This window comes from Oncorhynchus mykiss, chromosome 17 (genome assembly GCF_057628025.1).
Source record: "Oncorhynchus mykiss isolate SJ-2025 chromosome 17, ASM5762802v1, whole genome shotgun sequence".
NCBI classification, from domain to species: Eukaryota; Metazoa; Chordata; class Actinopteri; order Salmoniformes; family Salmonidae; genus Oncorhynchus; species Oncorhynchus mykiss.
Genome location: NC_143038.1, coordinates 34328152 through 34349521, shown reverse-complemented (window position 1 = coordinate 34349521; position 21370 = coordinate 34328152). Strand labels below are relative to the sequence as shown.

The window sequence follows — 21370 nt, the reverse complement described above, 5'->3', positions numbered from 1 at the left end:
TTCAAATCCAGGCTGTATCACAGCCAGCCGTGGTTGGGAGCCCCATATTGCGGCGCACAATTGGCCCAGCGTTACTCGGGTTTCTCCATCATTGTAAAGACTTTGTTCGTAACTGGTTAAATTGAAAGCATAATGTTGACAGGTTCCCTTGGGTCACAAAAGGAATAGATCACTTACAATGTGCTACAGGTGCAAAGCTGTGTTGATTAGGGACACTCAAATGTAAATTGAAACTCACCACAAGAGACAATGTGAATTCATAAAGGTTTATTGTAATAAAATTGTGACAAACTGTACAAATATTTATAGATGCACAAAAGTCATTTAAAATAGTTACTTTAAATGCTTACTGTGCTTCAAATAGCTTACAAACTATATCCTTCCCCTGTCTAGAACAGTAAGCAATGGTGAGCTGCTCAACAGCTCGGTAGGAAGAAGAGGATGCTACAGAGGGCTGAGAGCACCACACTACCTGGCAGTGCTAGACGTTAAAATGACGCCAACAACCACCTCACAGCTTATTCTACCTGGGGGGGGGGGATAACAGAAGACTTCCCAACAACAAAATTCACAATAGTGAAATATTTAAATCCTAACCTCTTTTTGAACATGTTGACAGCAGAAGCCATTTTAAATGATTAATGTTATGTCTACTGGGATGCAAGAGGTGTGAAATTAGAGATTGACATACTCCAATTTTCTGAACACTGACTATTGTGAAAAAAGGATCTATGAAAGTTAGGCAGTATTCCTCAAAGGTGTTTGGGCAGCAGACCTCACCTTTTTAGAGGCAGCTTTTTTTGCAACTGGGAAGTCAGACATTTTGTCTTGGGTCTTTGATTTCAGGGCACAGATAGGTGACGTGGTCCCGTAAGATTACAAACCAGCAGTGAACTGAATTATAAAACCACATTTTTGTAAATGTATAGGTTTCTGAACAAATACTTGACTCCAGTTATACGATTGTTTTAGTTTACATGTGTGGGAAGTGGCGTGAAGTATTATTACACCATGAGAAACTAGCATCAGAATCCCAGATGTTGTGTTTACACTTAACAAAGCCCATGCTTGCATGTAGTGTGCTAATACCACAGGACATATGCACACTACATACTGAGTCTCAGCAGTGCAATTAGAGCCTATGGGCCGGTAGTCAAACATTCAAAAGTGCTACCCAACGCTCTAACAAATACCAGGTGCTTTTAGAATACGCAAATTCAATTAAATAAGCAATCAAGTTCATTTAATAGGGGGAAACACTATGAAATGAAAATACAAAAAGGATCACTGTGGGTGGTCGATGGCCTTCACACCGATGCTGTTTGGCGTCGCAGTAGTGCCTGAACCACACTAGCTCGAGACAGTCATCAGGTAGTTCTTCGGAGGGCTAGTGCGGCCACCGATCAGAAACTGATTCTTGCAGTTGTGTGTGGGGTCAGGGCTAGGGGCTGCTGCGGGCGCTAGGGACTCTGCCTCATAGAGGACACAGATGGAGCCATCCTCCCCGATGCGGTAAGAGACCTCAAAAGGGTCCACCCAGAGTGTCAGCTCCCGGGGAAGGAGGGCAAAGAGCTGATCGCTAGTAAGTCCGATCCGACCAGCAGCCCTGCCAATGATTGGGTCCATTTCATGATTCATTCTGATGCAGCGGTAGCCAGAGCCCTTCTGTGGTCTGTCAGGGAACCAGTGGTTCTGGTAGTGCTCTGAAGAGAAAATGTTCAGACAGACATGAAATTAGAAGTCAACGTGCTGCTTTGAAAACAAAGCCCCAGACAATAAAACGTGACAGCTGATGCTAGCAATAGACAAGACAACCTCTTTTGAATGAGTTTGAATTACTGATATGTGATACTACTACCTATCAACTTTTGCCGACATCGCTCGCCGCCCCAAATATAGCTATGCTCGAGAATAGACAGTTGGTCGATCCGATTGGGCCTAATTTATTAGTATAGTCTCGAGACAAGCTTACCTAGGCTAACGAGAACTTGCTGCCTTGCAAAAACAGCAAAGCCATTCGACTAAACATCGTGAAAAAGACACGTAAGCAACAGGTTGGCCTTGTATTTCAACATTATCTAATATAGGTAGACCATTTGGCTGAAATTAAGTATTAAATCGATAAAACAAGACAGAAAGTGAATGTTCGCTAGCTAACAGTCAGTTGAACAGACAAAGGCTAGCTAACGTTAGCTAGGTTGACGCTAGTAAACAAGCAACCAGTTTGTTTAGGAAGCCATTTCGACATGAACTTTAGTACCGAGCAAATCTATTTCTGTAGGAAATGGCTAACCAAATTACCTGATAATGACTGTTGAAGACAATCTCTGAAATCATGGAGTTGGTGTTCGCTCAGGAAGCCTCTTGTTCTCAATAGCCTGGAAACAAAGGTTGCTGCGGCCGTTACTTCGGGGCCTATTTCACTTCTAGAAGAGTATGCTTGGTTCATTTTGCCCGCAAAAATAGTTACTTCAGCTCGTAGAAAATAATACGTTTTTTTTCGTCAGGAATGCAGTGTGAAGCAGAGGTACCGTAAACTAACGTTGGCTAGCTAACTGAAAAAGATATGTGGGCCTCACTCCAGTCCAGGGCGAATCCTTCAGTAAATGGAATCTTCAAGTCAGAAGCAGTAATATCAACGCACCAAGTTGGCTCTGGCCAACGTAACAATCAGCATTCTTTATCCAAAAAAAATGTTTCGCTTGATGCTGTGGCCTCTCAAACAGCACTTCCAAGTTCTCTTTGTGCTTACATTACGTCTTGTGGCCTCTTTTTATCAAGGGACAGAGAATGGATGACGTTACTCAAGTACCATTTTTGAGTGATTGGCATTTTAACCAATGGGATTCACAGAGAAAGCGCACACACTGTGCGATGTGATTGGTTCACATCGTGGAAAACAATCCGAGAGCGTGGTGGGATTAACATGCAAATAGGGTTCCGTCCAACACCAAATATAGAAACTGACGTCAAACCCTGCTCTAAAAGTATTTGTGACGACAGTACGATAAAAACACCCCTTACCGTAAGTTTCAAACGAGAACATTTATGTTTTTCTCGTTTATGGTTTTTCCACTACACTAACTACCGTCTTTAACAACAATTGACATCAACTCAAAATAGGTTTGATGACAAAATAGTTATTGTTTAAACTTTGCAGATACAGTAAACACGCTACACCAGGAAGAAAAGCTGCGAGAGAAGTTATTCGATCCCCTTCAGCCAAGTGAAATGAACACACTGCTATTGACAAAAACATTAATCCCAAGTATGCATCCAAGTATTAAACACAACATATTTAATTGAATCAATGCCAATACAGTTTTATGTGGTTAAATACTTTCTCGACTGCGGGGGACAAACTGTTAAATCACAGCGTTCAAGTGTGTGGCATTGTGATTCCGTTCCGCTGGTGCTACTTCAGTGACATCTGGTGGTTGGGAATTCAAATAGAATTGTGCAGTTTTACCCGTCAGTGAACTGTAGTCAGTGTAGACCCAGCGTAGAGAGTCGTCAGTCTGAAAAAACATATTAGTTTATATTTTAGAAAACACATCACAATGTGAACATGTTGGCTATATGAGAAATCCATTCTCAACAGGAGCAGTAGGCCTCAGATCAAACACTTTCTGGTATTTGCCATCTGGTTTGCTCTTTGTCCTCCTAGGCCTTTTGACCTGGCTATTAGTATCACGGTGTTCAGGTTAGATTTCTTTTGGTGGGGTGGGGTAGTAATGGGGGACAAGATCCATATCTAGTTCTCCAGAGCCACTGAGATTTATTTTCTCTTGTGGCCGACAGCCTGTTGCTTAAATGCCACAACCACATGCTTGACCTGCTTGTCTGAATAGCAAATGAACTTTAGCATTTATGCTCACACAGCAAGGGAAGGGGCAATTTGTCTTAAAACTTGTATGAAAGCGAGGGAGGTAATTGGTTGCTCAGTTTCAATGGTTATGACACCTCTGATGTTGTTGCCTGTCTCGGCCAGACAATGACCATAGATACTGTAACAGAGTGACCCCTGGCCTGGCTAGACTCCAGTCCCTCTCTATGGTCCATCTAGAAGGGATCGTCAGTTAGTGTTTCAGCATAAGCCCATGATGTTTCCTGAGGGTATTATGACACCCTTCCTAAATGTTATGCTATATTTGGATGGGATGATGTCACTGTCGCAGTAATGGAAGGCTTCAAGCACAGAACCCCCTCACCATGACAACACCAGAATGATTTTCAGCCAAAAGCGGGAGTTTTCTATCTTTTTCCCCCCTTTTTGATGTGATCTGCTGTTGATTTTCTTGCAACTTTGCACTCCGTATGTGTAGTTTATTCCTCTCATTTTGTGTGTGTTTGTAGCTAGGTGTGTGAATGCAAACGGCTGCATGTATGATTGCCTTTTTTTTGTGTGAAATAGGAAATCTGAATATCCTTCTATTTCTTTTATTCAGAGCGGTATATGATAACTCCAGCATGTTATAATAAGTCCACGCCAAATACCTTGTATGACTCCAGTCTGTATCTCTTAAGTTTAAGCAGTTTTGCTCAGAAATCCCATTTGATTACTTTATGCATGAAAGGTACTGTATCACTTGTCAAGTGTATGAAAGCTGTGAAAAGTCTCTCCTGCCTCAAACTAGTCACACACGTCCTAACCAACTTATTACTGTATCAATCATGTCTCTAATAAATGTGCTGCTTGGGAATGTTCCTGGAGCTGAGGATCTGCTCTCCGGTGACAGACTCGGACGTTGGCTGGATGGCTTGTGAAAACAGGGCATTCCAATCATCAATGGCATTCGAAATCAAATCCTAACCTATTCAAAAAGTATTGAAAGGATCTCCACACACTTTACAAATGAAAATGGAAAGGAAAAGGAAGAAATACTGTTCATATTGTACAGTACATGTAGGCATGTAGTGATAGATGCCTGAGGAGAGAGAGGCTGTGTTGGAGTGTGATGGACAGATGGATAGAGTCAGAGTCATCATAGTGGACTGACTCCTAGCAAGCCATCTGGCCCTCAGGACCCCACTCTCCCCACCCATACTCAGATCTGAACTCTACAGAGAGAGACAAAAATGTGTCCTGTTTGATGCAAAATGAACTAATGGAACCAGTCATGCTAATGGGACTTTTCTCTTGCTTTGCATGTTGGTCTATTGGAAGTGGAACACAGCTGCAGGTAGAAGTAGCCTGTAGCCACAGATTTAGGATCATCCCTGTCTGATTAGTTGAATCAGATGTGTTTGTGCTTGTATTGCCTATAATTCAGGAACTCATGCTACCCAGGTGTTGTGTACTATGCATGAGTTCCTGCTGCCTCAGGGCCACTTCCTGTTCTGATTGAGTGACCTTTGATACCCGCGCTGTGTCGGCAGCATGGAGCCACCTACAGGTGGAGGCTGACTCCGTACTCTGGAGCCTCAGGTGATGTCTGCTCTCACACATTATGGCATGGTCACGGGCTCTACCCACACATATATACACACATGCACATGGACACACACACACACATACACACACACACACAGGCACACGCACACACATATACACGTACTCACACATACATTCACAGAGCCACGCACATATAAGCACTCACATACACACATGCACAAATGCATGGACGTAAGCATTCACATACACACCCACACATGAAAGCATACTCACACACCCCTTAGCACTTCTCCTAGCTCATCTGATGAGAGTTGACATCTCCCTCAAGCCCCGTCGTGTTTGCCACCCACGACATATCTCTCTTTCTCGTTCTCTGCCTCTTTTTCTCTATTCCTCTCTCCCGCTCTTCTTCCCTCTCAGCTTCTGTTTCTTTCTCCCTCTCTTCAATCTTTTTCTGCCTCTCTCTCTACTTCTCTCTCTCACACACACACACTATCTCCCTCCCTCCCACCTCTATGTGTGTATTTCTCTAAAAAATATGTGTTGCACTCAGCCATGAGAGAGAAGCTCAGCCATGAGAGAGAAGCTCAGCCATGTGAGAGAAGCTCAGCTTTTCAATCAAAATTCTATTGGTCTTCTCACAGGATAAGGGCATGGCTGGTTTCTGGTCCATTGCAAATTGAAGAGTTCAACCCCACAGGCTTAATATTTACATTTCTGATCCTGTGGGTTTAGATCAGGGATGGGCAACTGGCGGTCCCCCTTTTGTAGAGCCGCGGATCAATGTACTTACTGTTTATTGAGAGCCAGAATAAGTGAATATACAAGGTGCAATTTCGAAATGTGGTTGTGCATCAGCAGTATTTCTCTTGTGATGTCAGTCGCTGACAGTCACTCAATTAGCCATTTCGGCTAAATGTGTAGAATTGCAGGAAATTAGCTTTGAAACAGTAAACATTCCTATCCACCCCATGGCAAAATGGGTAGAATTGCAGGAAATGTGTTTTAAAATTGCAAAGTTTTCTCTCTGCCCCATGGCAAAATGTGTAGAATTGCAGAAAACTTGCTCTACAGGTTCAATGCAGCCAGCTATCTAACTTGTAGTAATCATGGTTGAATGATTATTTTTTTATTTAACCTTTATTTAACCAGGTAAGCTAGTTGAGAACAAGTTCTCATTTGCAACTGCGACCTGGCCAAGATAAAGCATAGCAGTTCGACACATACAACAACACAGAGTTACACATGGAATGAACAAAACATACAGTCAATAATACAGTAGAAAAAAAGGAAAACAAAGTCTATATACAGTGATCGCAAATACGGTCAAATAAGGGAGTTAAGGCAATGAATAGGCCATGGTGGCGAAGTAATTACAATATGGCAATTAAACACTGGAATGGTAGATGTGCAAAAGATGGATGTGAAAGTAGAGATAGTGTGGTGCAAAAGGAGCAAAATAAATAAATACAGTATGGGAATGAGGTAGATAGATGGGCTATGAACAGGTGCAGTGATCTGTGAGCTGCTCTGACAGATGGTTCTTAAAGCTAGTGAGGGAGATGGGAATCTCCAGCTTCAGCGATTTTTGCAGTTCGTTCCAGTCAGTGGCAGCAGAGAACTGGAAGGAAAGGCGACCAAAGGGGGAATTGGCTTTGGGGGTGACCAGTGAGATATACCTGCTGGAGCGTGTGCTACGAGTGAGTGCTGCTATGGTGACCAGCGATCTGAGATAGGGTGGGGCTTTACCTAGCAGAGACTTGTAGATAACCTGTCGCCAGTGGGTTTAGCGACGAGTATGAAGCGAGGGCCAGCCAACGAGAGTGTACAGGTCGCAGTGGTGGGTAGTATATGGGGCTTTGGTGACAAAACGGATGGCACTGTGATAGACTACATTCAGTTTGCTGAGTAGAGTGTTGGAGGCTATTTTATAGATGACATCGCCAAAGTCAAGGATCGGTAGGATTGTCAGTTTTATGAGGGTATGTTTGGCAGCATGAGTGAAGGAAGCTTTGTTGCGAAATAGGAAGCCAATTCTAGATTTATTTTTTGATTGGAGATGCTTGATGTGAGTCTGGAAGGAGTTTACAGTCTAGCCAGACACCTAGGTATTTGTAGTTATCCACGTATTCTAAGTCAGAGCCGTCCAGAGTAGTGATGCTGGATGGGCGGGCATGTGCGGGCAATGATCGGTTGAATTGCATGCGTTTAGTTTTATTTGCGTTTAAGAGCAGTTGGAGGCCACGGAAGGAGAGTTGTATGGCATTGAATCACGTCTGGAGGTTAGTTAACACAGTGTCCAAAGAAGGGCCAGAAGTATACAGAATGGTGTCGTCTGCGTAGAGGTGGATTAGAGAATCACCAGCAGCAAGAGCGACATCATTGATGCATACAGATAAGAGAGTCGGCCTAAGAATTGAACCCTGTGGCACCCCCATAGAGACTGCCAGAGATCCGGACAACAGGCCCTCCGATTTGACACACTGAGCTCTATCAGAGAAGTAGTTGGTGAACCAGGCGAGGCAATCATTTGAGAAACCAAGGCTGTTGAGTCTGCCAATAAGAATGTGGTGATTGACAGAGTCGAAATCCTTGGCCAGGTCAATGAATACAGCTGCACAATAATGTCTCTTATCGATGGCGGTTATGATATCTTTAAGGACCTTGAGCGTGGCTGTGTGTTGCACCCATGACCAGCTCGGAAACCAGATTGCATAGCGGAGAAGGTACGATGTGATTCAAAATGGCCAGAAATCTGTTTGTTAACTTGGCTTTCGAAGACCTTAGAGATGCAGGGTAGGATAGGTCTGTAGCAGTTTGGGTCTAGAGTGTCTCCCCCTTTGAAGAGGGGGATGACCGCGGCAGCTGTCCAATCTTTGGGAATCTCAGATGATACAAAAGAGAGGTTGAACAGGCTAGTAATAGGGGTTGCAACAATTTTGGCAGATAATTTAAGAAAGAGAGGGTCCAGATTGTCTAGCCCGGCTGATTTGTAGGGGTCCAGATTTTGCAGCTCTTTCAGAACATCAGCTATCTGGATATGGGTGAAGGAGAAATGGTGGGGGCTTGGGCGGGTTGCTGTGGAGGGTGCCGGGCAGTTGACCAGGGTAGGGGTAGCCAGGTGGATTACCGACAGGGGGTCCCCATTGATTTTGTTAGTCACTCAGATATCATATTAAAAACTGCAAACATTTCTCTCCACCCTATGGCAATATTTGTAGAATTGCAGGAAATTTGATGTAAAACTGCTACATTTTCTCTTCACCCCATGGCAAAACAAGTAGAATTGCATATTTAAAAAAAAAAAAAATCTGCATATTGAGCAGAATGTGTAGACTTGCAGCAAACTTGCCTTAAAACGTCAAATTTTTCTCTATACCCCATTGAAGGATATTTGCTCTAAAACGTAGAATTTCGCCTTAAGGCCCACAAAAGGCTAGAGCTGGCTCAGACTGCATGTGTAGGTATCGATGTGCGTACACAGACCCGTGAGCCACTGCGGACCTCCATGGTGAGTTCTGATTTTTTGTGGCCCAGCCCCCATCAAAGTTGCCCATCCCTGGTTTAAATCATGTTTTGCTTTCTCCAACCAAAGAGTACTAATTCCTTAGCTCCAATTGTGTGTTGCATTGTATTTTATTACCATGACCACTACAAAAAAAAGCTCATATGCATGTGTTTAATGTAGTTGAGTATCAAGTTGAGTGTCGCCAAGAAGTGAGCAATTGTGTACTGTACTGTACAGTAGGATGCAGTCTGATTTGAAATTATTATTATTATTACATTTTTTTGCTTTGCTACCATTTTCGCATGTGATAAATTTTCACAACTGTTAGTACAAAACGCCAAACTTGTCACACTTGTAATGCAGCCAGTCTTTCATTCAAAACCTGTCCTTGTGCATTCATTTGGATTGTAAACAACTCTCACCACACAACCATTGATTCAAAATCTAAGTTTAATGTGAAATGTAATGAGAACATTGGTTTAATCACCAAAACACAACATAACGATATCGTTTCAATTTAGTCGTTTTAACTACCAGTTAATCCAATAGCAAACAATGCAAGATACGTGTTTCAAATCGCCCTTAGAAGTGCTGAAAGTAATATGCTCCAGTCCTGTAAATTACTGTCGATTACACAGTTTTCACATTAGGCAATAGACTTACATTACCCAATAAAATTGACAGAAAACCTATAATTTCCGTAATATCTATCCAATGTGTAGTCAAAGGTCTGATCAATGAAGACATCCTCTACAATCATTCATGCAAAAACAAAAAAACATGACATTTTCAGATATAATTGCAACATAGGTGTACTGTCTGTAATCAGATGTAACCAATGAAATGAATGACAATAAAACAACGTTTAGCACGCATTAATTTGCATCAAGCCTGTCTTGTGCATTTGGCCTCATTGTATATGCACCGCGGGGAAAAAAACTTTTTGGCAAAGCGAATCCAAGCTTGACATTGGTCTGCATTGAAGTCGTCGCATGCCTCATACATGGCCAGAAGGAGGGTGGCACGCTCATTGGAATGGCGATCGTACTCCGCTTCATGCTGAAAAACATTCCTCAATAGGGTTGAGGAAAGGAGAGTGTGGGTCGATGATGTTCTGCTCACGGTGTCCAGTTTTGTCCAGGTTGAAGCCCACTTCATCAACAATGATGTACTTGCGATGGTTCACAAGTACACGGCCACGGTCAGCCCACGGCCACGGTCACCACCATGGGGTCTTCTGTCAATTCTGAGGGTGGAACATAGTATACTGTCAATAGATCATACGGTAAGAATACTGTAACATTTTGTGAATTTACATGTATTATAAATGTAATTTAATGTAAATTTAATGGTAAAGCATAGTGCATATCTTTCAGACTTACCGGTTTTTCTTGACGAAATGTTCTCATGATCGAATTGACAGTTGATCTTTTCAGATTTGGGTGAACTAATCTGGCAGCCGCTGCCATGGTAAGGCATGGTCATCTACGATGGCCCGGACATCATAAAACACAACAGTTCCCTGCCATCTGCCTCCCTCAGTCTGATGTCCACCTCTTTGACGGGGCCCATATGCCCACCTCTTTGACCTCTTTGGCTGGTGTGTTTACGGACATATTCAATCAATCCCTATCCCAGTCTGCTGTTCCCACATGCTTCAAGAGGGCCACCATTGTTCCTGTTCCCAAGAAAGCTAAGGTAACTGAGCTAAACGACTACCGCCCCGTAGCACTCACTTCCGTCATCATGAAGTGCTTTGAGAGACTAGTCAAGGACCATGTCACCTCCACCCTACCTGACACCCTAGACCCACTCCAATTTGCTTACCGCCCAAATAGGTCCACAGACGATGCAATCTCATCCACACTGCACACTGCCCTAACCCATCTGGACAAGAGGAATACCTATGTGAGAATGCTGTTCATCGACTACAGCTCAGCATTTACCGCCATAGTACCCTCCAAGCTCGTCATCAAGCTCAAGACCCTGGGTCTCGACCCCGCCCTGTGCAACTGGGTACTGGACTTCCTGACGGGCCGCCCCCAGGTGGTGAGGGTAGGCAACAACACCTCCACCCCGCTGATCCTCAACACTGGGGCCCCACAAGGGTGCGTTCTGAGCCCTCTCCTGTACTCCCTGTTCACCCACGACTGCGTGGCCATGCACGCCTGCAACTCAATCATCAAGTTTGCGGACGACACAACAGTGGTAGGCTTGATTACCAACAACGACGAGACGGCCTACAGGGAGGAGGTGAGGGCCCTCGGAGTGTGGTGTCAGGAAAATAACCTCACACTCAACGGCAACAAAACTAAGGAGATGATTGTGGACTTCAGGAAACAGCAGAAGGAACACCCCCCTATCCACATCGATGGAACAGTAGTGGAGAGGGTAGCAAGTTTTAAGTTCCTCGGCATACACATCACAGACAAACTGAATTGGTCCACCCACACAAGACAGCATCGTGAAGGAGGCGCAGCAGCGCCTCTTCAACCTCAGGAGGCTGAAGAAATTTGGCTTGTCACCAAAAGCACTCACAAACTTCTACAGATGCACAATCGAGAGCATCCTGGCGGGCTGTATCACCGCCTGGTACGGCAACTGCTCCGCCCACAACCGTAAGGCTCTCCAGAGGGTAGTGAGGTCTGCACAACGCATCACCGGGGGCAAACTACCTGCCCTCCAGGACACCTACACCACCCGATGTTACAGGAAGGCCATAAAGATCATCAAGGACAACAATCACCCGAGCCACTGCCTGTTCACCCCGCTATCATCCAGAAAGCGAGGTCAGTACAGGTGCATCAAAGCTGGGACCGAGAGACTGAAAAACAGCTTCTATCTCAAGGCCATCAGACTGTTAAACAGCCACCACTAACATTGAGTGGCTGCTGCCAACACACTGACTCAACTCCAGCCACTTTAATAATGGGAATTGATGGGAAATGATGTAAAATATATCACTAGCCACTTTAAACAATGCTACCTAATATAATGTTTACATACCCTACATTATTCATCTCATATGTATACGTATATACTGTACTCTATATCATCTACTGCATCTTTATGTAATACATGTATCACTAGCCACTTTAACTATGCCACTTTGTTTACATACTCATCTCATATGTATATACTGTACTCGATACCATCTACTGTATCTTGCCTATGCCGCTCTGTACCATCACTCATTCATATATCTTTATGTACATATTCTTTATCCCCTTACACTTGTGTGTATAAGACAGTAGTTTTGGAATTGTTAGTTAGATTACTTGTTGGTTATTACTGCATTGTCGGAACTAGAAGCACAAGCATTTCGCTACACTCGCATTAACATCTGCTAACCATGTGTATGTGACATATAAAATATATGGTGACCAATTGTAGTTACCACTATGTGAAATCAATTAGCAATGATGAGTTTTTATTATGTATGGTTTATCAAACACACCTTTTTTTCAGCCTTTTTGATGATCTGTTTTGAGTTTTGTGAAATTTGACCAGATCCTTGTGAAAATGGTACCAAAGGGATAAAAAAAACTAAAGGGAGGAACAGGAGAAGGTGGCAGCGTGTTTCCAGGTATTGTGCCACCAGTACAGTGATTTAAACCCCAGACTGGACTCTCTGTATCTGCGGGTGAAGTGGAGGACAATGTATATGTAACACCAATTGACAGTGTTGAGGAAAATATTGCAAATGCAAGAGAGCTTTTCAAACAAACCAGTGTGTGTGTGTGTGTGTGTGTGTGTGTGTGTGTGTGTGTGTGTGTGTGTGTGTGTGTGTGTGTGTGTGTGTGTGTGTGTGTGTGTGTGTGTGTGTGTGTGTGTGTGTGTGTGTGTGTGTGTGTGTGTGTGTGTGCATATGTATGTGTGTGTGTGTGTGTGTGTGTGTGTGTGTGTGTGTGTGTGTGTGTGTGTGTGTGTGTGTGTGTGTGTGTGTGTGTGTGTGTGTGTGTGTGTGTGTGCGCCAAGTAAGAATATTTGAGACAAGCTCCTGGAAAGTGCAGATCTGTGTTGCTCTCGTTAGTGAGCGGAGAGTTCTGGGAAAAGGGAGTGAATAAATAAATGACATGAGCCTTTTCTGAGGTGGTGTGTTTACAGTGCTCTCCTCTCCTTCCTGATGGCTCCTTACTAATGGTAAGACTTCTTCCAGACCAGGGAATGTGGCCATGAAACCTTAAGGTTGAGAGATGAGCAGTCAGGTTCTCTGTGTCAATGTGAAGCGTAGATAAACAAACGTATTCTGCTCTGGTCAAGACTTTGCCAAAATCACAATTTCAGTCGGAATAGTTGTCCCCTGCACATGAGACTGGATATGTGAAAGCAATATGGACGAAACTGTTGAGATGCTGCCTACACAGACCCAGTTCTTCATGGAGAGACATTTAATCAATTGTCATGCTGACTCCTAATGCCTATTTGACTTGATTAATTGTAGCCTGGCAGAAAACTGGAATGATCGTTAGTGACCATTGACGATGCTTCAGATGATAGGTGGCTGTTGATTGGAGGAAGTTTCACTGCGTCAACGGCTGATTCTCACGTCATTGGGTAATGGTTGCAGGTGAAGGGGATTCTTATTAGCATAATAATATCACCGCTAAACTCTCACCTAATCAAACAGACAGTGAAACCAGGGGTGCATTGAGGGTGGTTGTGTTCAGCACAATAGAGTGATAATGCCCAAGAGATTGTGGGTACAGTAATGTGAATAGCATATCGTAGCGACAAGGGGGAGTTGGTAGACATGAAAGGGGATACACAGTCAGTTGCGCAACTGAATGCCTTCAACTGAAACGTGTCTTCCGCATTTAACCAAACCCCTCGAAATCAGAGAGGTGCAGGGGGCTGCCTTAATTAACATCATCAGCACCCAAGTAGCAGTTGTTGTTGGGGGTTAACTGCCTTGCTGAAGGGCAGAAGGGCAACTTTTTACACCTTGCCGGCACAGGGATTTGAACCAGCGATCTTTCAGTTACTGGCCCAATGCTCTTAACCGCTAGGCTATACCTGTTCAGAGCTGAGTACTGAACTGTTTAATGCACACATTATGCAGTTACAACAGGGATACATGACAAGACGGGTAGAAAAGTAAAGAAACAGAAACAATCAGTGTATTCCATATATGATGGAGGACGTTTTCTTTGTCATTTGCTGATATTTGTCTCTTCAGAGAAAACCTCTCAAATTCCTCAGACGCAAACAGAGCGAGAGATGGGTATGGCTATGCAAGTGATATTTAAGTGAATGCCTCTCATCTCTCATCTTTGCTTGTCGTGGCTTGTTTTATATTGTTCCGCCTTGTCTCTGTGTGACTCCTTTCCTCAGCCTCAGGGTGAACCCAGGCCCTTGTCCATCTTCACCATCCTCTCCCTCCCCTCAGACTCTCTCTTCCTCATCCTCCCTCGACCTCCTTCCTCATTCCTCCTCATCCTCCCTTATCCTTCATATCCTTCTTCATCCGTCCCTTGCCCTCTCTCATCCTCGCCGGCCCCCCTCATCCTCCCTCTACCTTCCTAGTCGAAAAGAGAGGGATGAGGCTGGGTGCTGACCCTGATGATACACACCAACCTCATTAGGGGTTGCTCAGTGTGGCGTCCCTGTGCAGATAGAGGAGAGGCCAGACCAGGCAGCGTTGTTTCAGCCTAACCAGCGGCAAAGCAAAGCAGAAAACAGATTTAGGAGGTCATGCTGAAGGGACTCAGCAAGCGTCCAGTCCTCTTAGCCTTAACAGGGCTTGCTTGTTTATAATGTCGGCTTGTTTGGTTATAATTTCATTATTTCACTTTGGGACAGCTTTGGTCAATATTTATAATACAATTTATTTTAGGGGAATAATTACTTTAAAAGATAGCATGCTATAACATGAACTAACATAACATATCTGTATGCTATTTCTCTGTAGTAACATTTGGAGTCCTATACCTAACTAAATGAATTCCAGCAGGAAGAGGCAAGAAGTTCAAATGTATACTACTTGAGCCCCACAGTGGACACATCACAATACCCATAAAACCTGGCGGTCAAACATGGAAATGGTTCCAATCGTTTTTTCACAATTCATTATATACATTTCGGATTTTAGAAACACTTCAAATAAGGGATGTGTTTTGCGTAGGTTTACCCTGGCATGACGTTTTGATATCCGTGTAAATCTCTCTCGGACAAGACCCTGCTAGGTAAAGTCCCCCCTTATCTCAGCTCGCTGGTCACCATAGCAGCACCCACCTGTGGCACGCGCTCCAGCAGGTATATCTCTGGTCAAACGCCTCTCCTTCCATTTCTCTGCTGCCAATGACTGGAACGAACTACAAAAATCTCTGAAACTGGAAACACTTATCTCCCTCACTAGCTTTAAGCACCAGCTGTCAGAGCAGCTCACAGATTACTGCACCTGTACATAGCCCATCTATAATTTAGCCCAAACAACTACCTCTTCCCCTACTGTATTTATTTATTTATTTTGTTCCTTTGCACCCCATTATTTCTACTTTGCACATTCTTCCACTGCAAATCTACCATTCCAGTGTTTTACTTGCTATATTGTATTTACTTCGCCACCATGGCCTTTTTTTTTGCCTTTAGCTATCTCACCTCATTTGCTCACATCGTATATAGACTTGTTTATACTGTATTATTGACTGTATGTTTGTTTTACTCCGTGTGTAACTCTGTGTTGTTGTATGTATCGAACTGCTTTGCTTTATCTTGGTCAGGTCGCAATTGTAAATGAGAACTTGTTCTCAACTTGCCTACCTGGTTAAATAAAGGTGAAATAAATAAAGGAATAAAAATACAAATAAGATAGAGAGTTCCAAAGTGTCTGAAGTTGAGGGACAATAGGGCATAAAGGGCATAGTGTGGAATAAATGGGTAGCTAGAGAGATGGTTTGCCATTAAAGATGATGAGCGATCACAGCGTTTCCACGAACTGAGCCATAGACAACACAACTTAAGCATTGAGGAGAGCATTTGGTTGACATGGTGGTTTACACTATGTCTACTGTGTGTAAATGATGGAAGAATCTTAACCCCAGCTGTAGCTCCATTTGAGTGTGTGGTCGATTAGACCTGCACGTTAACCGTTACCGGGACCATCGGAGACTTGGGATACTTTCTCTCAAAATGCTGCTTGAATGTCTTCGGGTCTGCATCTATGAAGGTCCAATGCAAAATGGAGGAAGTAAAACAATCTGTGGCATAGATTGAATTCAAGGTTGGCACAAATCAACTAAGCAATACAATGCAACAAACTACTACACATTTGAAAGACTGTACCACACAGGCCAGTACAGTAGCCTACACATGGAGAGGAACCTAAAGGCACATACAGTACCAACCAGAACTACTCAGGTTTGGACCAGTGCTGCCTTGGCTGCAGTCTTCTGGTTCACAGCTGCTTCCTTCTTCTTAGCAGCCGCCGCCATGGCATCAGTCAACAAGTTGAACTTCAACTTGAGAGTTGAGCATGCATTATATATCAATAACCCCCCATTATTACAGGATAATGAATTAAATGGGTGAATTGCAGGAGTGAGTATAAGCTTTTGTTCGAGCCTATATCCTGATTACAAATCATAGCCTATCACCATGATTCAGTATGTTGATCGTTAAAGTCAGGTGTTAGAGCTGGGCTGGGACAAAACCCTTCACACCCTCCTGCTCTTCAGGACCCTGCACTGACTGAAACATAGCAAAGCAGGAGAACAGCGTTCCAGGCTGAACCAGCTGACCTGTTCAGAAGGTAACAGCAAACATATCAATGTTTTCCTGCAGTAAAGTAACACATTGTTGACGCAAAACTGAAAGTGCGAACCATCGCATTTAACCATGGCAAGGTGACTGGGAATATGGCCAAATACAAACAGTGCAGTTATTCCCTCCATAAGGCAAACAGACAGGCAAAACATCAGTAAAGAGAAAAAGTGGAGTTGCAATTCAACGGCTCAGACACTTGGCCTATGTGGCAGGGTCTACAGACAATCATGGACTACAAAGGGAAAACCAACCACGTTGCGGACTCCGGCTTCCGGACAAACTAAACACCTTGTTTGCCCGCTTTGAGGACAACACAGGGCCAGCTACCAAGGATGTGGGCTCACGTTCTCCGTGGCCGACGTGTGTAAGACGTTTAAGCGTGTTAACCCTCGCAAGGCTGCCGGCCCAGACCTAATCCCTAGCCATGTCCTCAGAGCATGCACAGACCAGCAGGCTGGAGTGGACATATTCAATCTCTCCCTATCCCAGTCTGCTGTCCCCACATGCTTCAAGATGACCACTATTGTTCCTGTACCTAAGAAAGTAAAGGTAACATAACTTAATAACTATCGCCCCGTAGCACTCATGTCTGTCATGATGAAGTGCTTTGGGAGACTAGTCAAGGATCATATCACCTCTACCTCACGCGACACCCTAGACCCACTTCAATTTGCTTACCTCCCCAATAGATCCACAGATCATCCACAGATCGAGGTCAATACATGTGCTTCAAAGCTGGGACAGAGAAACTGAAAAACAGCTTCTATCTCAAGGCCATCAGACTGTTAAATATGTATATAGGCTGCTGCACTATATACATATACTTGAAATCACTGGCCACTTGAATAATTTGAACACTAGTCACTTTAATAATGTGTACATATTTTGCAGTACTCATTTCATATGTATATTCTGTATTCTATTCTACTGTATTTTAGTCAATGCCGCTCCGACATTGCTCACACAAATATTTATATATTCTTAATTCCATTCCTTTACTTAATAAAAAATAAAATGTGTGTGTATTGTGTGTATTGTTGTGTAATTGTTAGATATTACTTGTTAGATATTACTGCACTCTTTGAGCTAGAAACACAAGCATTTCGCTACACCCACAATAAAATCTGCTAAACATGTGTATGTGACCAATAAAATGTGATTTTTAGAGGATGCTAATCAGTCCATCTCTAACACCTCTCAAAAAGCCAGACTAAAATAATAAGCTACCTAGGGTAGCTACAAAGCAAGAAGTACTTGAAGTAGTCTACCCACCCCTCAACCACAGACACAAACAAACATTATCAAGAATGCCTAGCCATAGCTTTAGAATCTAAGCTAGACTCTTGGTTTATAAAAGCCAAAGAAAGATGCACTTGTTTTTATGAATTTCTCATGCATTTAAATGGCTAGAAATATAGACAGCTAATGAAGCCATCTAGCCAGGCTAATGTTGCTAACTAGCTAACCATGAGCTAGCTATCTAGCATGCATTCAATTTAAAACTTGCCTAAGACAGTTCAAATAATTGTCAATTTCGGCAACTTTAGCTAATTTATTAATTACTACATTTAGCAAACATTAGATAGTTAATCCAGAGATCCTTACCTTTGCCTAAATTCGGCAGTCTCGTCCAGATCATCATGGCCCTGGTGAGTGAGGTGAGCTAATTAGCATTTAGCATTTCATTTTTGGGGGGTAAATACAGGCAAATACGTATATTGATAAAAGTCACCTAGTCCGAGAGAGATTTACTCTGTTATCAAAACGTCAAGGCAGGGTAAGCCTACACAAAACACAGCCCGGATTTGTAGTGTTTCTGGATTATATGAATAGTAGAAAAAAAATTGGAACCATTTCCGAACATTTCAATAAGTAGTTCTTACTAGATTTTATTATATTTTGCGTCTTTACTTAAAATAATAAAGTAGTTGTCAGACACATTGGTATTGGTTTAAATATATATATATCTGGTTTGTGCTGATATAGAACAATTACATTGTTGCAATTTCTCTCAACTTAAGAATTTTAAGTCATGATGAACGCATATAAATTCGTGGAGCAAATTGACGTTCAATAATGAGACAACCAATTCCCACCATCAACAAGGTCGTGCATCTGTGACGCCCTCCGTTTGGTGCCACGCAGACCCGGTGGAGAGCGTGGTCCCACTGGGCATAGAAGTCAATTCCATGTCTAGTTCACGTTGGGTCAACTTCATTTTGTTTAAATGACGTGGGAACAACATTGCTTCAACCAGTGTGTGCCCAGTGGAGTGAAACAGAGAAGACACTATCTGTCCAACTGAGTTTTGATGCAGAGTCTTTACCCGACAGTCAAGATAAGATTGTGCTTCAGTAAGATTTGAATGGATGTGGGGTTAGTAGGCAGGGCAATATTTATTCCCTTTTCCCCTTCCCTTTTTGTGTCACAAAGTGTAATGAATTCACACTCCAGAACAGCAGGTGGAAACACAGGGCTGGATTAGAGAAATAGATGAATAGGGAGGCCTCACACTCCAGAACAGCAGGTGGAAACACAGGACTGGATTAGAGAAATAGATGAATAGGGAGGCCTCACACTCCAGAACAGCAGGTGGAAACACAGGGCTGGATTAGAGAAATAGATGAATAGGGAGGCCTCACACTCCAGAACAGCAGGTGGAAACACAGGGCTGGATTAGAGAAATAGATGAATAGGGAGGCCTCACACTCCAGAACAGCAGGTGGAAACACAGGGCTGGATTAGAGAAATAGATGAATAGGGAGGCCTCACACTCCAGAACAGCAGGTGGAAACACAGGGCTGGATTAGAGAAATAGATGAATAGGGAGGCCGTGGCCAGCCTCACACTCCAGAACAGCAGGTGGAAACACAGGGCTGGATTAGAGAAATAGATGAATAGGGAGGCCGTGGCCGGCCTCACACTCCAGAACAGTAAGTGACGGTGTATGAACCTTTCAGTTGGTTGTCATATGCCATTACAAATGTAAAGAAGAAGAACAAGATCAAGGTCGTGAGCACCACTCTTAACGACAGAGACGAATGCAGAATCCTGCAATGACTGCTAAGGTGGGTTATAGTGACAAATCGTTGAATACATAAAACAATATTAAACATTAAGACATGACCACTGAAAATGACTCATCAGAACTACTACTTACACAAAAATGATTTAATTTAAGTAGAAGGGACCCGTTACTACAACAATGATTAATGTTTAAGTAACTTCGGTCGTTATAACAGTTTACAACTTAAAAAAGATAACCATATGGGTGGTGAACTCACTTTATTACTTTAAGTATTGAACACTGGAATACTTTGATTTGGGTTACTCGAACTTGTTACGTTTTACAATGTGTGCGTGGTGGGGATATCTCTGCTCCTTCCTCTCCTCTCTCTGTTTTCCTCATCCTAACACCCCCACAAATCAACATATAAATGGCAGAATTTATAAGGCATGCATCAATTGCAGGAATCTTCACCACACACATACACAACTACACACACACACAACTACATACACACACACACACACACACACACACATATATAAACAAGAATGCCAGCACCTTAAACACGGACATTTCGGGAGGACACACACACTCAAATTCAAAATACATTTTAGGACACCCACACACATATTCATACACTCACGTGCATATAAGCACACACTTTCCGTACAGTCAAGGTTTACATTCAGTTATCGAGCAGACATTGGTATCCAGGGCAACACACAGTCAGTGAGGGGCCACAGAGGATGAGTCAGATGTAATCAAGCCTACATCCATCTCTCATCTATCAATCTCTCCATATTTATATCATCACTCCTTCTCTCATCCATCCGTCATCTCCATGCCTGCCTGTTCATATTAGCATACAGCGCTGCTACAGTGAACTGGTTATTCAGAGTGAGTGTGTGTGTGTGGTGTGTCGTGCACACGTCCGGGAGCAACATAATGCATACAATATCTGTCCTGGTACTGCATACAATATTGTTGTTCATATGTGAGCTGCTTCCTATGTTCAATTGGGGAGAAAAGGGTTCCCCCCTCTAGCTCATGTTGCTTGTACATAATAAACAGCTTCTGCAGCCATACCCCTGCACCTGAGGGAGAGAAAGAGGGAGGGAGAGCAGGAGGGAGTGAGCATGGTGAGGGAGGGATAACAAGGAGGATAACTGTATATTAGAAGCAGAGGGAGAGAGAATGAGAGAGAGTGGAAGATACAGGAGAGAGAGAAAGAGAGGGGGGCGATTCAGGAGAGAGAGAGGTGGGAGATTCAGGAGAGAGAAAGAGAGAGGTGGAGATACAGGAGAGAGAGTAAGAGAGAGGGGAAGATGAAGGAGAGAGAGTAAGAGAGAGGGGGGAAATACAGGAGAGAGAAAGAGATGGGGGGAGATACAGGAGAGAGAGAAAGAGATGGGGGGAGATACAGGAGAGAGAATAAAAGAGAGAGGGGGAGATACAGAAGAGAGAGAAAGAGATGGGGAGATACAGGAGAGAGAGATAGAGAGAGGGGGAGATACAGGAGAGAGAGAAGAGAGAGGGTGGGAAATACAGGAGAGAGAAAGAGAGAGGGGGGAGATACGGGAGAGAGAAAGAAAGAGGGTGGGAAATACAGAAGAGAGAAAGAGATAGGGGGAGATACAGGAGAGAGTGAAAGAGAGAGGGTGGGAAATACAGGAGAGAGAAAGAGAGAGGGGGA

General features: G+C 43.4%; 1 protein-coding gene across 1 annotated transcript; it reads right to left on the bottom strand.

Annotated features, from left to right (window-relative positions):
- Nucleotides 1–252: 252 nt before the first annotated feature.
- LOC110494047 (protein BTG2) lies at nucleotides 253–2894 on the bottom strand. The gene is made up of 2 exons (XM_021568732.3): nucleotides 2302–2894; nucleotides 253–1703 (listed from the first exon to the last, which is right to left on the bottom strand). Exons 1-2 carry the CDS (start codon nucleotides 2447–2449, stop codon nucleotides 1351–1353), a joined length of 501 nt encoding a protein of 166 aa, XP_021424407.1. The 5' UTR covers nucleotides 2450–2894; the 3' UTR covers nucleotides 253–1350.
- Nucleotides 2895–21370: the final 18476 nt, after the last annotated feature.

What these genes read in the sequence shown, in the direction of transcription:
- LOC110494047 (XM_021568732.3), bottom strand. Translation starts at nt 2,449, where the DNA reads ATGAACCAAGCATACTCTTCTAGAAGTGAAATAGGCCCCGAAGTAACG. An exon ending in TCTTCAACAGTCATTATCAG is followed by an intron (nt 1,704 to 2,301) that starts GTAATTTGGTTA and finishes TTTTCTCTTCAG; the next exon opens with AGCACTACCAGAACCACTGG.